This window comes from Oncorhynchus tshawytscha, linkage group LG11 (assembly GCF_018296145.1).
Source record: "Oncorhynchus tshawytscha isolate Ot180627B linkage group LG11, Otsh_v2.0, whole genome shotgun sequence".
Classification (NCBI taxonomy): Eukaryota; Metazoa; Chordata; class Actinopteri; order Salmoniformes; family Salmonidae; genus Oncorhynchus; species Oncorhynchus tshawytscha.
In genome coordinates this window covers 29758227-29776895 of record NC_056439.1, presented here as the reverse complement: position 1 = coordinate 29776895, position 18669 = coordinate 29758227, and the positions used below count along the sequence as shown (strand labels likewise).

Here is an 18669-nt window from a genome sequence, read left to right as displayed (position 1 = left end):
TTCACTATTATTATACAATGTAGAAAATATTCAAAATAAAGAAAAACCCTTGAAATAGTAGGTATGTCCACACTTTTGTCTGGTACTGTATATCAAATCAAATTTTATTGGTCATAGCAGATGTTATTGCGGGTGTTGCGAAATGCTTGTGGGGGTATGATATTTATACCTCTGCAACTTTCTCACTGATAATTATTCATGATTCATTCAGGACTATCTGTAATCATGGTAGCATCCACATTAATGTAGAAGTGTTTAGAAACATTCTATTGTTATTTACAATAAAAGTGACTCCAAAATTGGTCACAAAAGCATCTGAAACACAATCAAAGCAAACAGCAAATGCATCCAACAAGTTTGTAGAGTCACAAGCTTGATATGATCACTGCATGCTAGGAATATGGGACCAAATACTACACTTTTGACTACTTTAATACACCTATAAGTGAATTTGTCCCAATACTTTTGGTCCCCTAAAATGGGATGACTTATGTACAAAAAAAAGAGCTGTAATTTCTAGACGGTTTACCCGATATAGATGAAAATACCCTCAAATGAAAGCTGACAGTCTGCACTTTAACCTCATAGTTGTTGTATCATTTCAAATCCAAAGTGCTGGAGTAGAGAGCCAAAACAACAAAACCTTTGTCACTGTCCCAATACCTTTGGAGCTCACTGTTTAAAAAAAATATATATAATATATTTCACCTTTATTTAACCAGGTAGGCAAGTTGAGAACAAGTTCTCATTTACAATTACGACCTGGCCAAGATAAAGCAAAGCAGTTCGACACATGGAGTTACACATGGAATAAAACAAACATACAGTCAATAATACAGTAGAAAAATAAGTCTATATACAATGTGAGCAAATGAGGTGAGATTTTAAAAAAAGGCCCAGGTGGCGAAGTAAATACAATATAGCAAGTAAAACACTGGAATGGTAGATTTGCAGTGGACGACTGTGCAAGGTAGAAATAGAAATAATGGGGTGCAAAGGAGCAAAATAAATAAATACAGTAGGGGGAGAGGTAGTTGTTTGGGCTAAATTATAGATGGGCTATGTACAGGTGCAGTAATCAGTGAGCTGCTCTGACAGCTGGTGCTTAAAGCTAGTGAGATAAGTGTTTCCAGTTTCAGAGATTTTTGAGGTTCGTTCCAGTCATTGGCAGCAGAGAACTGGAAGGAGAGGCGGCCAAAGGAAGAATTGGTTTTGTGGGTGACCAGACAAATATACCTACTGTAGTAGTCATAATTGATCACTATTAAATTAAATATCTCGATTTGCAGCGAACTTTAAAACAATTCACTGTGAGGATCAAACTTGATCATAATAAACACATATTTTTTTGTTGTTGAATTGACCCCTTTTTCTCCCCAATTTCATGGTATCCAATTGTTGTAGTAGCTACTATCTTGTCTCATCGCTACAACTCCCGTACGGGCTCGGGAGAGACGAAGGTTGAAAGTCATGCGTCCTCCGAAACACAACCCAACCAAGCCGCACTGCTTCTTAACACAGCGCGCATCCAACCCGGAAGCCAGCCGCACCAATGTGTCGGAGGAAACACTGTGCACCTGGCAACCTTGGTTAGCGTGCACTGCGCCCAGCCCACCACATGTGTTGCTGGTGTGCGTTGAGACAAGGATATCCTTACCGGCCAAACCCTCCCTAACGACGTTAGGCCAATTGTGCGTCGCCCCACGGACCTCCTGGTCACGGCAGAGCCTGGGCGCGAACCCAGAGTCTCTGATGGCATAGTTGGCGATGCTGTACAGCGCCCTTAACCACTGCGCCACCCGGGAGGCCTTCATAAACACATTTATAGCTCAAAACGGTTGTCTAAAACATTTTATTTGGCCGTTCTGGCAATCGTAATTTACATAGGCTTTCTGGGACACACCAGGGCTTTTGGCACCACTAGTCAGAGCTCGTTACTTCACATTCCAGACCAAACACTGAGGGCATGGCACTACATCCTATGGCTCAGGTCAAACAGAGCACACTATGTAGGGAATTGGATGTAATTTAAGACACACCTAAAAAAAACAATGGATAAGATTAACCTTGTCCTATTGACCTCTGACCTATCTGTTTAGGAGTTCCATGAGACGCTGCACTCCATGTTGCTGTGGCTGGCCAGGTCTGAGAGCACACACTACGCCGTCAACATCCATGACCGGTTTGCACAGCACTCTGTCCTGCTGGAGCACAGAGACACACTCATGGTGAGGAAGGGAGAACAATCTGAAATAGAAACATTTAGCATCAAATAACAGAGCGTAGTGGACAATATTTCCTAATATATAGTATAGCTGCTAGCATGGCATAGAAAGGTTTACAAACTGGCCTACTTTTATGTGCACAGAGCAATTTGAAATAGAATAAGCTTGATTATAAGATAGAGCTGACCTATAAATTGTAATAGTTACTGTAGTTGTCCTACAGTATGAGCGTGCTGACTGAGGCCTGGTCTCTCTTGTGCCCCCTGCTCTGTTGCAGGCCCTGGAAGAAGAGTTGCATGGGCGCCAGCGGCAGGTCTCCTCCCTTCAGGAGATCTCCTCCCAGCTCCTCCTGGAGGCCACGGCCGAGGACAGCGTCGAGGCAAAGGAGAAGGTCCACGTTATCGGCAACAAGCTCCGACTCCTACTGCGCCAGGTGGCCAATGACCTGCACATCCTGCAAGGCAGGCTGGTACGTCAACATTGGGCAATTTACCTATGCAATACCAGGACCCCATCATTCTTTTTTTTGTGAATAGGGTTTATGTGCTGTGGTACAGTCATTAACAGTATTATTATTATTATTATTGTTGGTAGTGTCAACAGGTTTGGTGTGTCTGTCTCTCTGACTGATGATGTGACTGTTTGTGTACCGTCTGTGTGTGTCACAGGAATCGTGTCCAACCAGCTCTGAGATGGATAGTGTTGCTCCGGGATCGCTCAGCTCTCAACTCCAGCTGCAGAAGGTACACCTTCATTCACACATGTAGACTGGTGCTCTAATGCAGAGTATATGCAAATAGTGGCTGACTGCTACTGGTTGTTCACTGTTGGGTTCAATCAAGCCTCCAATGCTATTTACAGTGAACATTCTGTAATAACCATAGATTAAAATACATTTAGCATGTTTTGGCATGTTTACTATGAATCTATTTGAAATGCTATGCTGCATTGACTGGAATGTGATCGAACGGCATGGTATGATGTGTATGTGTATAGGAGAAAGCTGGAATGAGAGCTGCAGGACTCCAAGACGCAGGCTGCAGAAAGTACGTGCTAATCTAAACGCCTGATCGCTCACAACTTTCACACCTTTTACACCGTTTTCATTTAACATGTAGGAACAAAATACCTGAGTGATAAGAACAGGGCTTGGGCTTGACTACTGCTGTAAATATGTTACCGAGAAAGATTATGCCAGTGTCCGTGACTGTCCTCAGACAACTTTTTTTTATCCGTTTGACTCTAATGTCCATAGCCGTACTAATGCCTTTCTCTCCATCGCCAGGGAGGAGAAGGGGGACTCTTCCTCAGCTCGGCCATTCTTCTACAGAGTACTGCGTGCTGCCTTCCCCCTCCACCTGCTCTTCCTGCTGCTGCTGGTGCTGGCTTGCCTGGTGCCTCTGTCTGAAGAGGACTACAGCTGTGCCCTGTCCAACAACTTTGCCCGCTCCTTCTACCCCATGCTGCGCTACACCAACGGCCCCCCGCCCACATGAGACAGCAACAACACCCACTCCCCTAACACTCACCCCCCTGCCCCCGTCTTTTAAAGTCACCCATCCACCACTGTCGGAAACGGCCCGAAAAACAGAGACTGGAGCCAAGCGTTCTGTTTCTCCACTCCAAATAGTTTTTTTTTTTTTAAGTTGTCTAAAGTTAAATTTAATTTAGGTATTTATGTATACATATTTATATTTAATATATGTTGAGCGCTCATGAAGTTATGTGGCTCTGAAAATAAGAAAATAAGCCATATCATTGGTTTGAAGTAAACATTTTTATATGTAGTGAAGATGTTGATTATTATCCCCATTGAGTTGTTTTCCACATACAAAAAAATATTTTAAAGTTATTTTGATAGCTTTGTTTTTATCATTGCAGATACTGTATACTCATAATGGCAAACTGCAGTTGCTACCAAAGGATCAGAGTACTGAAGATATTGATCATTACTGTTTCTACCATTTTACTTAGGACAACCAATTGTGGATAGCACCTTTTTGTACATATCGACTGAAAACAATTTTGTTTTTGGCTATTTGATTTAGAATCATGTACACTGTGATATGTCATTTTCACTGAATTATGGTAGCGAATCAACTGCAAACATGCCTTGTTGTAGTCAGTGCTTTAGAAAATGTTTTTTGCTTAAAAATATTTTATTTACACTAGTGTACCTATGATTTTGTGTGTATGAGTGCATTTGTACATAATGGCAAACTACAGACAAAGCAATGGTAAATTATTGACAATGTGTGTGTGCATATGTGAGTGAGTAACCCTATCTCCCACAGAGGCCTTGTGTGATTGTGGGCCACCCTGGGCTGATGGGGGACATAGAGTGCGGCTTACAAATCGTTTTAGCACCGGAGAACTAAATCAACAATGTTTGGATGTACCCATCTGGAAGCTGCTCTGTTACAATATTCAAACGCAGGAAAGAAAAGTGTGAGTAAAATCTGATGCTGTCATAGCTGTAGAATACCGTATATGAATATATAGGTGACATGAACCTGGACCAGTCAGTGAGCGATTAATGTTGCGGTGTACATGCAGAATCAAAGAGTACGTATAGACTCGAAGGTTTCCTGTCCGTATGCTTTGGCTTTCTTCACAAAGAAGGCTTACTCATGTGTAAAAAATTACAGTCAAGCTGGAGCTGATTAGAGAACAGTTAATTTACCTAGCTCCATTATTAGTGTACATAGTCAAGTCACTTTGTACTGCTCTGTTGTAGTACAATGAAACAAAGAAAACAATGGTGTACAGTTGAATACATTTTTTAATGCTTATTTATGGATGATGAATAGCTTGAATTCATTTTTACTTGACAATAAACATTGTTTGCCATAATCTGTGCTTATGTCAATAGAACTACATTCGCGTTTTACAGTTGCTTTTAAGATGTTTGGTTGCAATTCCATTGGGGCTAAAATGCCTCAATATGACAAGCTCTGTATGTAGATTTTCTATCAATACAAACATGACTTTGACATTGAACAGCAGAAACAGCAGAAGCACCAAATCATTACAGGAGGGACAGGGTATGATCAGGATGCATAAGTACAAGTGTGTGAGTTTCTAGCAGTTGCTGGTTTTTGTTTGGCTTCTGATCACTCACACAAACTTGAATGGAGACTAGCAGTCATCTTAAATCAAAGGCAACAAAAGTCATCTGGTTGAAATGTAGGTTTTTACAATGAGTACATCATAACACTCCCCTCCACACATCCAGCATGAAAAGTTACAGTTACTGTACTGTAATAGCAGTGTGCCCTGGTGGTATGAGGCAAAGAACACCCACAATCTGAAATGTCAAATGCACATCTCATTGCTATAGTCCTGTTTGATAAATCATGTTCACAGCATGGACTTCATGCACCATTTTCCAAGTAAGCCAGTTACAGTAGGATGGTATGAAATGTTCAGCAGACACTGATAAAGGTGAAAAAGTTTAGAAATATATCAAAAGGAGACACATTTTGACTGGTAGAGGTTAAAAGATGTACTCATTAATAGCTACATTACCAACTGCATTAATACAAGGAAATTACACCAAAACTACAGTCAATTCACTGTTACAAATCATATTTTTTCCATCGACCAAAAACATCCGAAAAGGATACAACTGTAATATTTACCTCACAATGACACATTCTGCAGTCTATAAGAGATTTTACTCTCAGTCAGCCTATTGGGAATGGTGTACACTGTCCCAGAGTGTGGACTTTGGTCAGATCCACACTTGTCCTATTGTGCCAGTCTGGCCTCTCCTTCAGTCCATTCACCCCTTTGGGGTGATTTACAGTCTCAAGCAGTCTCCATCCATGTCCCACGCTGTATCCTGTCACTGTCCCTCTTACTGAGGTACACATCTCCCCTCTCTCGGCTGGCCAGCACCCTGGCTGGATGTACCTGGAGAACATATTGGATTATGATTCATGGAGTATTGGTGAACATACATTCTACGTCTTCAGTGGCTAACCCAACTTCGTTAACTTACTAATGCTCTCGAGTGTTTGGCTCTCCTCTGGGTTTTGGAATGTTAGCAGGAGCTGAGTGTCTACAGCAGGAGCTGGTGCTGCTGGGGGCTCTGTGGGGTCATTGTTAGAGGGGTCATGAGTTGCGGACATACGGCTGCTGTGGGTTGTGTTGGCGTCCAGCATTTCCAAGAGCAGGTCATAGAGCAGCACGACATTCTTCTTCTTCATGCTAGAGAGGTGCTGCATGCCTTTGTTACTAAGGAGACGTGGAGAGAAGCAGCATGGGAATGTCGTTTTGATAAACATCCAAAAAAGTGTCAATGACTGAAATTACAATGGACAGATCTGCAGGTGTGCTTTTATGTCACTGACTGAACAGACACTGACACAGTAGACTCTTGTTGCTGCTAGTGAGACATTGCTGTAGCTGTAGTCTACCTGACGTGGCGAATGTGTGAGAGTAGCATGAGGAGGTGGGCCAGGCGGGATGACTGCTGCTGGAATGACAGGCCTCGTTTGGAGATGGCCCACACCAGGGCATCCGTCACTGAGTCCAGCAGACGCAGCAGCTTCCCCCTGCTCTCCAGATCTTCTGCCCTCTCCGGAGAGGTAGAGCAGATGTCTACAGGTGGACACAAACATAGGGTCTATGTAACTATTAATTTATGAAGCAGAATCACTGGCAAACATACACCTGTCACACTTACTTTAACACCATAAAACTAAAAATCCTACTATCACTTAACATATAATTCATTTGTATTTGAAACACTAGATGGCACTGGTGGGGAGAAAATGCTTCAGCCTATAAACATCTCCTTCATAAATCAGACATTCCAAACAAGAATAGACATTAAAATGTAGGCCTGAGGAATTGAGACATATCTTACTTCTGTCCAACAAAACAATTCTGCAATCCTATGCTCTTGAGTTTCTAAACTAGATTTCTGTTGCACAATTTGTATTTTTCCAGCGTTTTTGGAAAAGAATCAGAGTCTGGCAGTGATGGGAGCCAGTGTATGTGGTGGCCGAGCTCTGACCCCAGTGAGGACAGACAGAGGAGTCAGTCACCCCACTGAAACCTGGAGTGAACATTGATAGGGATAGGACACCTTGATCCCTGGGAGAGGAAAACAACTTGTGCTTTTCCATTGAGACTTACCCCCACACTAGTGGGCAGCCAGTGTTTAATGTTAATGTGAGCTATAGTGTTATTGTGTTTTCATCAGGAGTGTGACAATAAAAAAAGACTTGTGGTGAGCAGAATTAATTACATCTGCATCATTCAAGACTGTTGCTTTGTGAGGTTAAAATTCACAGTTAGCCATTGTTATGAAAATTCAAGCTGAAAGGTACCCATGGCCTTGCCTTGGCTCCAAGTTAGAGCAGGTCCATGAGACACGGGTGTCCCGGCCCGTGTAGATGGAAACAGAAAAGTCGGAGTCTTTTGGGTAAAACACTGGTGTAGATCCTCAATGGAAATATGGCAAATGTGCCCAATTACAAAAGTAGCTCCTAAAGGTGCTTTCACCTCCAGGTCTCTGACTGGGGACAAACACACACTCAAAACACACACAACCTCTCATACAGTACAGCAGTACTAATTATTTGACTTACTGGAGTTGAGGAGGATCATGGCTTTCAGACAGACGTACTCCTCCCTCTGAAGGTTCAGCTCCCTGAACCTAGAGGTGGCTGCCAGCAGCATGTCAAATATCTCCATAATGCCCTCCACACAGTTTCCCTCTTCCCTACAAACACACAGAGGGAAAGATATGTATTATACATACAGTATAGTTAATTCGGAAAGTATTCAGACCCTTTGACAGTTTCCACATTTTGTTAAGTTACAGCCTTATTCTAAAATCAATTAAATGTTTTTTTTCCCCTCAATCTACTCACAATACTCCATAATGGCAAAGTGAAAACAGGTTTTTAGATATTTTTGCAAATTTATTTAAAAAAAATTTTTTTAAACAACTAAAAAACAAATACCTTATTTTCACAAGTATTCAGACCTTTTGCTATGATACTCAACTTGTGGTAAATTCAATTGATTGGACATGATTTGGAAAGGCACACACCCATCTATATAAGGTCCCACAGTTGACAGTGCATGTCAGAGCAAAAACTGAGCAGTGAGGTCGAAGGAATTGTCCGTAGAGCTCCAGGACAGGATTGTGTTGAGGCACAGATCTGGGGAAGGATACCAACACATTTCTGCTGCATTGAAGGTCCCCAAGAAGATTCATTCTTAAAATGGAAGAAGTTTGGAACCACCAAGACTCTTCCTAGAGTTGCCCACCCGGCCAAACTGAGCAATCGGGTGAGAAGGGCCTTGGTCAGAGAGGTGACCAAGAATCTGATGGTCACTCTGACAGAGCATCTCTGTGGAAATGGGAGAACCTTCCAGGACAACCATCTCTGCAGCACTCCACCAATCAGGCCTTATGGTAGAGGAGCCAGATGAAAGCAACTTCTCAGTAAAAAGGCATAGAACAGCCCACTTCGAGTTTGCCAAAAGGAACCTAAAGTACTCTCTGACCATGTGAAACAAGATTCTCTGGTCTGATTAAACCAAGATTGAACTCTTTGGCCTGAATGCCAAGCGTCACGTCTGGAGGAAACCTGGCACCATCCCTACGGTGAAGCATGGTGGTGGCAGCATCATGCTGTGGGAATGGCCAGCAGCATACCACCCTGCATACCACTTCTGAATTGCTTCTGAAGCTAAGCAGGGTTGGTCCTGGTCAGTCCCTGGATGGGAGACCAGATGCTGCTGGAAGTGGTGTTGGAGGGCCAGTAGGAGGCACTATTTCCTCTGGTCTAAAAAAAAATCCCAATGCCCCAGGGCAGTGACTGGGGACACTGGCCTGTGTAGGGTGCCGTCTTTCGGATGGGATGTTAAAACGTGTGTCCTGACTCTCTGCGGTCATTAAAGATCCCATGGCACTTATCGTAAGAGTAGGGGTGTTAACCCCGGTGTGCTGGCTAAATTCCCAATCTGGCCATCAAACCATCACGGTCACCTAATAATCCCCAGTTTACAATTGGCTCATTCATCCCCCTCCTCTCCCCTGTAACTATTCCCCAGGTAGTTGCTGCAAATGAGAATGTGTTCTCAGTCAACTTACCTGGTAAAATAACAGATAAATCAAAATTAAAAATGTTTTTCATCAGCAGGGACTGTGAGATTAGTCAGGATTTAGGGAAAGATGAACGGAGCAAAGGACAGAGAGATCCTTGATGAAAACCTGCTCTGGACCTCTGCCTGGGGCCATGGTTCACCTTCCAACAGAACAACGACCCTAAGCACACAGCCAAGACAATGCAGTCCTTGAGTGGCCTGGACCTGAATCCGATCGAACATCTCTGGAGAGACATGAAAATAGCTGTGCAGCGACGCTCCCAATCCAACCTGACAGAGCTTGAGAGGATTTGCAGAGAAGAATGGGAGAAACTCCCCAAATACATGTGCTAAGCTTGTTGCGTCATACCCAAGAAGACTCGAGGCTGTAATCGCTGCCAAAGGTGCTTCAACAAAGTACAGGGTAAAGGGTCTGAATACTTATGTAAATGTGATTTCATTTTTTAAATTTTATACATTTACAAAAAATTCAAATAACCTGTTTTTTCCTTTGTCATTAGATTGATGAGGGGGGAAAAACAATCAATTTGAGAATAAGGCTGTAACATAAAAAAATGTGGAAAAAGTCAAAGGGTCTAAATACTTTCCGAAGGCACTGCACATTATTCATATTGTAAAACAGTAGGTACCCACATACTGTAATAAAAACTCTTAGTAATGGAGTGCTACAAATAAATTAAATTAATGTTGAGAGATTTGTTGAGGGGTGTGAGAAAATTAAAGTCCAATCAAAACGCTGACCCATTTGTCTACTTAATGTGTTTTTCATGGCAGCCTCAAGAGACAGTGCCAAAGCCACACAATGGCCAGAGGACTGAACAATAAGTCCCATGTTATGGGAACACACCAAGGTTAGCTAAGCCTATAGTGATAGTCACCGTGGTAGTGTAAAAGGGGAAACACTACTCAACCACACAACAAAATACACACTCACATACACTGCTGTAAGGCTTCAGACACGTAAACTCAAAGATAGGAAAATAAATATAGGAGCACTTCTGCACACATCTGTATTCAAAAGACACACACCTCCTTAGACAAGTTAATAGCACACACACTCACATATAGACAAGTAGTACAAGCACTCACACATCCAGGATCTTAGTCTCAGTGGTAAGATCATTCTCAAGGCCAATAAATCCTCTAACCTTCTGGCCTGATCAGATTTACCCAAAACCAGAAATACAGCTAAATAACCAACATTCAATGTTTTAACAAACCCCAATGCTATAGTTTTTTAGGCTACAACACACATGTATAATTCTGACAAACAAAGTGGGATGTGTGATTTAGAGACACAAACCTTTTGTTTACTAACAATTAAAAAAGGTGCTTTGTCAGCAAATTAAGATTTTGATATAGCCTAAGTTCAAAGTCAAAACAAAACACAACATTTTAACTTAAGAACCTCAAAATAGTAATCAATCAGGAATTTGAAAATATTCTGTCCAATCGTTTGAAGCAAACACTGATATTATTGCATTTTCATATAGCTCATAGATTTATGAGAGGTCAACCTCAGCAATTTATAGGGAGAACACACTGTAACACGATCATTCTTATCAGTACCCACGCACACACAGAGTGAATAATGCTGGCCCCAGAGGGTACTGAGAATGTGAGTGTTCTTTTCCAGGCGTATTGGTGAAAGCTAATGAGCAACCCCAGGCCTGCCTTTCCAACACAACCCCACATATTAAAACACATGCTTTTAACTGGACACATAGTAAAAAACGATTATTTTGCAGTTTGGTCTTTTCTAGATAAAAAAAAGGATGCACTTAATACTGACCAAGATATGACAGGAAATGCAGTATGTCAAATGTCTTTTCTTAAAGATGTGATATTTAATCTTATACCGGTATACTGTATTTGGAAGCTTAGTAGTAAAACATAAGCAGTTGTACCTGTTGAGCTTTAGGTCTGGTGAGAATATGAGTTTCCCAGGGTGGTCGACAGACCTCCACATCAGACCCAGCATCAGCACCTCCAGCCAGCAACACTCCAACAGGTGCACCTGGTCCGTCAGACTTAGCTCTACAAAGCCTGTAGTACACAAATGTGCATGCTCGTGTGCATACACACACACACACACACACACACACCCACACACACACACACACACACACACACAAAGTGTGGGAAATGAGTGTTCATTGTTCACTGTAGCTATTGTATAGCTTTACTAGGACTGAGTCTGGGAACCAGAGAACATAAAAAGACCTAAAAGACCCCTAAATTTAGAGTGACTAATTAAAGGACAGATTAAATGCATGGTTGAGCCCTCACACACTAGAGACATCCTACGCTCCCAGCAGTCTGTTGGTACAAGTACTGAAGGATGGACATTGGAACAAAGCCAAATACTGAGACACCTTGCATGCAATGATTAAACAAAAATCCACATCTAGTCTGTCGAGTTCTTGTTCATAGCAGACAATACAAGCTAATTGTCACATCTCCTTCTTTCACCAAACCCCCTAAACCCCATCTCAGACAAGAGTGTGTGTGTGAACTCAGTCCCATCTCCTCTGAGAGGGCACCTGCTGGGCTCACCTCTAAAACCCTGAGTGAGGAAGGAACAATGCTCACCAGCAGGATAGAGAGGAGAGGAGTAGTAACCCCTTCATAGCCTGTGTGATATCCTGTCCAACAGGACTACACAGCTGTGTGCCTGGCTGCAGTACTGTATGTGGCATAAAGAGAAGGCTAAAGGCCAACTACTACAGTAATGGACACAGTTAAAGGGTAGGGTGCGAAGGGTTTACAGCCAGACAGCTAGTCTTTCTTTGTTTAGAGATATACCTCCTATCTCATATATAGACCTGGGACACCAACTCAGCCTTGCACATATGTTGCAGACAGACAGAGACAGACAGACACACAGGCAGAGACAAACAGACACACAGGCAGGCAGGCAGGCAGGCACACACACCCTCCAGGTGTCTCACCAGGGATCTTCTTGGCCCAGCTGATCATGAGGACCAACTCCTTGTCGGCCAGGTTGGTAAGTGACATCATCATGCTGGCCTCAGTGAAGGGCTTCTTCAGGTCCTCCATCAGGTAGATCTCTGGCGGTTCCGCTTCCATGATGCAGGAGATCAGCTGTTCTGGGGTCAGGGACGAGTGGTGCACCTCCAGCTGTGGGTGAGAGCCCCCCTCCAGACGCATCTGGGCCCTGGTCCCTACCCCCACCAGCCCGCCTGACGGCCCCCGCCCCTGAGGTACACGCCGGTGCCTCGCCCCCCGGTAACTGCAGCGCTCTCGCCTCACACCTGGACAACACCACAGACAAGCAACAGAGAGGTTTCACTCCTGAAGATACTGTACCTCTACAAGCTTACAGTATCTGTTGCCAAATGTTCTATTGACTACATAAGGTTAGGTTTCAAAACACATCTAGACTAGATAAGGAAGATGGCTGCCTACCACACTTCATCATGCCCACTTCATAACACTTGCGTAGGCGGCAGGCCTGGCAGCTTTTACGGCGGTTCTTGTCGATAGTGCACTGGTTAGTTGCTGGACAAATGTAATCATTGTGGCCTAGATGAGATAGATGGAGACAGTCGGAGAAATTACATGGCTGCACTATTCATCATATCTGATCAACCTACAATCAACCTTATTCAACGTTCACCCCTAGGATTTCTTTCAGTAGCGATGGCCAAGTTAGTGCCATTGCCCCCCCCAAGCTGAGGCCCTCCTATTGGCTGCAGAGACAAAATGTTTCTGTTTTAAAGCTAGTTTCTTGCAATTCTAAACATTTTGCCATGATTTATGCTGTGTTCTTATGCTATCTGAGTGACTAAAACATAACAAAATCAATGGGGGCCCCATGCCATGACATTTAGGGAATTTTAGATTCTCCGACTATCTAGGTTTTATTTTGGTATTTGTTAGTTCTCAAATATGATTTTATTTAAAAAAGAAATACAGTACCAGTCAAAAGTTTGGACACACCTACTCATTCAAGGGTTTTTCTTTATTTTTACTATTCTCTACATTGTAAAATAATATTGAAGACATCAAAACTATTAAATAGCACATGAAATGGAATCATTTAGTAACCCCCCAAAAATGTTAAACTACTCAAAATATATTTAAGATTTTTCAAAGTAGCCACCCTTTGCCTTGATGACAGCTCTGCACACTCTTGGCATTCTCTCAACCAGCTTTACCAACAGTGTTGAAGGAGTTCCCACATATGCTCAGCATTTGTTGGCTTCTTTTCCTTCACTATGTAGTTGAACTCATCGCAAACCATCTCAATTTGGTTGAAGTCGGTTGATTGTGGGGGCCAGGTCATCTGATGCAGCTCTCCATCACTCTCCTTCTTGGTCAAGTAGCCCTTACACAGCCTGGAGGTGTGTTGGGTCATTGTCCTGTTGAAAAACAAATGATAGTCCCACTAAGCACAAACCAGATGGGATGGTGTATCACTGCAGCATGCTGTGGTAGCCATGATGGTTAAGTGCGCCTTGAATTCTAAATAAATCACAGACAGTGTCGCCAGCAAAGCACACCCGCACCATCACACCTCCTCCTCTATGCTTCACGGTGGGAACCACACATGCAGGGATCATCCGTTCACCTACTCTGTGTCTCACAAAGACACGGCGGTTGGAACCAAAAATCTCAAATTTGGACTCATCAGATTAAAAGGACAGATTTCCACCAGTCTAATGTCCATTACTCGTGTTTCTTGGCCCAAGCAAGGCTCTTCTTATTGGTGTCCTTTTGTAGTGGTTTCTTTGCAGCAATTCGACCATGAAGGCCTGATTCACGCAGTCTCCTCCGAAACAGTTGATGTTGAGATGTGTCTGTTGCATTTATTTGGGCTACAATTTCTGAGGGCGAGGTAAATCTGGGACTTCCTTTCCCATGGAGGTCCTCATGAGAGCCAGGTTCATCATAGCCCTTGATGGTTTTTGCGACTGCATATGGAAACTTTCAAAGTTGTTGAAATTTTCCAGATTTTCCAGACTTCATGTCTTAAAGCAGGTCGCCAACCCTTTTTTGCACCATGGACCGGTCTCATATAGATAATATTTTTGACAAAACCAGAATATCGATTAGGCCTATAAATTTAGTTTAGCCTCTTTTTCATAACATTTTAGTTTAAGTAGGTCTAATGTGACGATATTATAAAAAAAAGCTTTGTATTTTTCTCTAACGACCATTTCTCTCTAAAACATTGCAACTTACCATGTCACCGAATCAGTGGGAGCCCTGAGCTTGTTTCCAGGCAACAAGACGGTCCCATTTAAGGGTGATGGGAGACAGTGATACCCGAATGGTGTTCCTTATGTCCAGTCTACTCCGTAACTAAGTTTTTGTTGACATCATTGCGGAAAACCCTGCTTCGTAGAGATAGGATGTTGGAAATGGAAGCAGCGTTTTCAGTGCTTTTGTGGCGATCTCAGGATATTCAGCCTTGATTTTAATCCAGAAGGTCGACAGAAATGAGGTTCTCAAACATACTTTTAAGGCCACCGTCATTTGCAACCTCAAGGAGTTGATCTTCCTGCACGGAAGATTCACCTGGGACATTCACAAATGGGTCGTGGATCCTTCCCTTCACACTTCGTGGGTATTTGGCGATTGGGAAGTAAAGCTTGAACACTGTTGACAGCGAAGCTATGTGATCGCGCACCAGCTGGGAGAAAGACGGCTCAGTCTCAGTCTATCCCAAAATCCCCACTAATGTTTGGAACATGTCAAATATGCCCCTGTCCACTCGCCGTCCCCGCAGTTCCAGTTTGGCGTTGAATGCAGCCACGTTACCTGCCAACTTAAAGACCGTTGTCAATTATCCCCTGAAGTGGCAGAATTAGTCCGTTTAGCAGGTTGAATATGTCGCACAGGTAAGCGAGTTTTGCGACCCTTCCTCGTAATTGAAATGTGCTGCCAGTGGTGACTTTTTCTGCAAGCGATCTCCACATACTACCCACCAGTGGGCTTGGAGCATGTTAGTCACCTGTTGCAATAAAGCCATATTTTAGGTAGGACTCAGCATATTTTCTATTGAACGAGGCTTTATTTTTCTTTCATAAAAAAATAATAATTACAGTCTCGGGTTCTGCTGTCTGCATTATCGACATGGTCGTTGGGCCTTGTATCCCCCTTACCCCTTGAGAAGAAGCGACGTTTGTTTGTTTATATTTATGTCAGCTAACGTAGCTAGTTAGTACAAAGTTGCCAGGCAACATAGCTCACGCAGACCATGATGAACTCGCGGCGCACCCATTACTGAAGTTCAAAATCTGTAAACTGTTGTGGGCGTGACAGAAATATTAGAGTGGTGAGGAAAGGACCAACAGACTGCACAAAGTTCAATGTACTTACTGCACAAATAGCCTAAAATTGTATATAATTATTATTTAATTTGACCAATTAAAAAAATATATATATATATATATCCTTTCCTTGCGGCCCAGTCCGCGGCCCCGGTGGTTGGCGACCGCTGTCTGAAAGTAATGATTCACTGTCGTTTCTCTTTGCCTATTTGAGCTGTTCTTGCCATAATATTGACTTTGTCTTTTACAAAATAGGGCTATCTTCTGTATACCACCCCTACCTTGTCACAACACAATTGATTGGCACAAACGTATTAAGGAAATAAATTCCACAAATTAACTTTTACAAGGCACATCTGTGTATTGAAATGCATTCCAAGTGACTACCTCATGAAGCTGTTTGAGAGAATGAACACACCTACTCATTCCAAATGTTTGACTGGTACTGTAGCTCTATTATCTTTGCTACATACTTTATATCTGGTTCGAGTTGTTTTAAGTTTACACTGAAAACGTTTTTTTTTTAAACCAAATTATATTTATATATCACACATTTTTTTGGGAGTGGCAGACCTTACAGGACACTGACACAGAGGGTGGCCACCATGACCACAGTCCCTAGGGTAGACATGGTAATGATCCCACACAGCTCCCCTGGTGGTCATACCTTGGATGCTCCTCTTGAAGAAGGCCTTGCAGCCCTCACAAGACCACACGCCGTAGTGGTAGCCCGAAGCGTAGTCATGACACACGGCACAGAAGTGCATGTCTGCCTTCACCACCACACAGCTGGCTGAGGAGGAGTTCACTTCCTCTCCGTCCTCCAGTCTCTTCCCCAGCAGCTTGGTAGGGTGGAGGAGAGGGCTATGAGAAGGAACGTCAATCAATGTTTAACAAACTCCAAAATAGAAGCCTCAGTTTTGTTAAGAGGCTGTCTCCTATTGTTTACCCATCTGAGATGTTAGAGGAGACAAGAAAAGGTCAATTAAGACAGGTGTGTACATTAAAAGATACAATAGGAGGTTGTGTCAGATGTTGAAGGCTTGTAGCTACCTGCTGGGACTGAGGCCATGGGGTTTAGGCTCCACCCAGGGGGTGTGGGGGTTATGCTCACTGTACACCAGGGGCTGGGGGCAGTGCAGGGTCAGCGAGGGCATGTTTTGCTGGCCGTGGCCATGGTTGGGCCAGAAGAGAGAGGGACTGAGGGGTGGACATAGAGAAGGGCTGTCGGAGATAGGTGGTCTGCTGTAGCCAAGCATAGAGGGGTTGTAGAAGGCTAGGGGTCCGTGGCTGAGACTGTAATCATGGCTGTTGTCTGTGTAGGGAGAGGGGATGCAGAATGTGCGGCTCTCCATGCCGCTCGGAGGGCTGTAGAGGGCAGGTAGGAGTCCCGGGGAGCTCCCCCTCTCTTGGACCTTGCTGGAGCCCACATCCTGGAGCTGGAGCAGGGAAGAAATGTCTGTCCCACTTTCAGGAGAACATGCCATGCTGGGGATAACGTTGGGCTGACGTTGTGGCTGCTGCTGTCGTCTATTGCCTTCCTCACCGGGACCAGTCAGTGAGAAGTCCTACTGCAGCATGGAGGGTGGGATGGAGAAAGTGTATGCAGAGTCACATTCAAATACCACATAGATATTCTCAAGTGCACACAAAGTCACTCAACAAAATAATGTTGTCTTCACTCTTCATACTGTACATACTCAACAAAAACTATATGATCATATCTGTTTATTTGAGGAAAGATCATTGTTTGCATTGCTCAGAGTTAGAACAGTTTCAATTGCCAATCCTGAGTGGTAAATAGTTGTAATATATCTTGCTCACATTGAGCCTGTAAAAGGACAGATGCAACAGGAAATAATTTATTTAATTTGGTCTCAAACCTTGTCTAGACTACCAGTTACTTTTACTGTTGCCACTCGAGTGCACTTGTAGAGACTTCAGAGGAACACTCCTTCTAACAATAGTGTAATTAAGTCAGGATGGAAGAGGGAAACGTGAATACTCAAATCCAAATCACAGAACATGTTGTACAGAAAGAAAAATGTGCACCTACATCAGACTGATAACAAGCCTGATCAGATGAAACACATGAAAAAGAAATAGGTGCAACATCAAGTAACGTGATATATTAAAATTGTTACAATCTTCCTTGGGAAAAGTGTGCATTTTTATGTGTATATGTAGATGTGTTCTGTACATATGGTATGTACTGGACGTGTGGGCCTGTCACGTTCTGACCTTAGTTCTTTTGTTATGTCTTTGTTTTAGTATGGTCATGGCGTGTGTTGGGTGGGTTGTCTGTTCCTTTTTCTGTTTTGGGATTTCTGTGTTTGGCCTGGTATGGTTCTCAATCAGAGGCAGCTGTCAATCGTTGTCCCTGATTGAGAACCATACTTAGGTAGCCTGGTTCCACTTTTGAGTTGTGGGTGATTATTTTCCGTGTCAGTGTTTGTGCCACACGGGACTGTTTAGTTTGTTTCGGTATTTCACGTTGTTATTTTGTAGTTTAGTGTTCATGTAAATAAAGTATCGATATGGACACTTACAACGCTGCGCATTGGTCCGATCCTTGCTACTCCTCCTCAGAAGAGGAAGAGGAAAGCCGTTACAGGGCCTTACGTAAGGCTGTACATATAGTGCCTTCAGAAAGTATTCATATCCCTTCACTTCATCCACATTTTGTTGTGTTACAGCCTGAATTCAAAATGGATTAAACAGATTTATTTACACACAATAGCACAGAGACTAAATGAAAACAGGTTTTTCATTTTTTTTCCAAATGTATTGAAAATTAAATACAGCATTTAGGTATTTAATTTACATAAGTATTCACACCCAAGTCAATACATATTAGAAATCACCTTTGGCAGTGATTACAGCTGAGTCTTTCTGGGTAAGTCTCTGAAAGCATTGCACACCTGGTCTGTACAATATTTATCCATTATTATTCTCAAAATTCTTCAAGCTCTATCAAATTGATCATTGCTAGACAACCATTTTCAATTCCTGCC

General features: G+C 42.9%; 2 protein-coding genes across 6 annotated transcripts in view; one reads left to right on the top strand and one right to left on the bottom strand.

Moving 5' to 3' along the window:
- Nucleotides 1-5078, top strand: part of syne2b (spectrin repeat containing, nuclear envelope 2b) — a 144586-nt gene extending 139508 nt beyond the window's left edge. Inside the window, 5 exon segments of the mRNA XM_042330006.1 lie at nucleotides 2100-2228; nucleotides 2503-2694; nucleotides 2894-2968; nucleotides 3222-3271; nucleotides 3511-5078. Coding sequence (XP_042185940.1) covers nucleotides 2100-2228; nucleotides 2503-2694; nucleotides 2894-2968; nucleotides 3222-3271; nucleotides 3511-3721 — 657 coding nt within the window. The 3' untranslated portion in view covers nucleotides 3722-5078.
- The window catches only part of esr2b (estrogen receptor 2b), a 31253-nt gene continuing 17573 nt past the window's right edge, over nucleotides 4990-18669 (bottom strand). For 2 of the 5 annotated variants that reach the window (XM_024437263.2, XM_024437264.1), the window contains exons 2-10: nucleotides 16709-17226; nucleotides 16323-16519; nucleotides 12786-12902; nucleotides 12308-12631; nucleotides 11264-11402; nucleotides 7826-7959; nucleotides 6647-6830; nucleotides 6229-6464; nucleotides 4990-6140 (exon numbers count right to left, since the gene is read on the bottom strand). In XM_024437263.2, the coding sequence (XP_024293031.1) occupies nucleotides 6085-6140; nucleotides 6229-6464; nucleotides 6647-6830; nucleotides 7826-7959; nucleotides 11264-11402; nucleotides 12308-12631; nucleotides 12786-12902; nucleotides 16323-16519; nucleotides 16709-17142 (1821 nt within the window). In that variant the 5' untranslated portion in view covers nucleotides 17143-17226 and the 3' untranslated portion in view covers nucleotides 4990-6084. Of the gene's footprint in view, nucleotides 6141-6228; nucleotides 6465-6646; nucleotides 6856-7825; nucleotides 7960-11263; nucleotides 11403-12307; nucleotides 12632-12785; nucleotides 12903-16322; nucleotides 16520-16708; nucleotides 17227-18669 lie in introns of those variants that run through there. The other 3 variants (XM_024437266.2, XM_024437265.2, XM_024437267.2) reach the window with 2 other exon arrangements.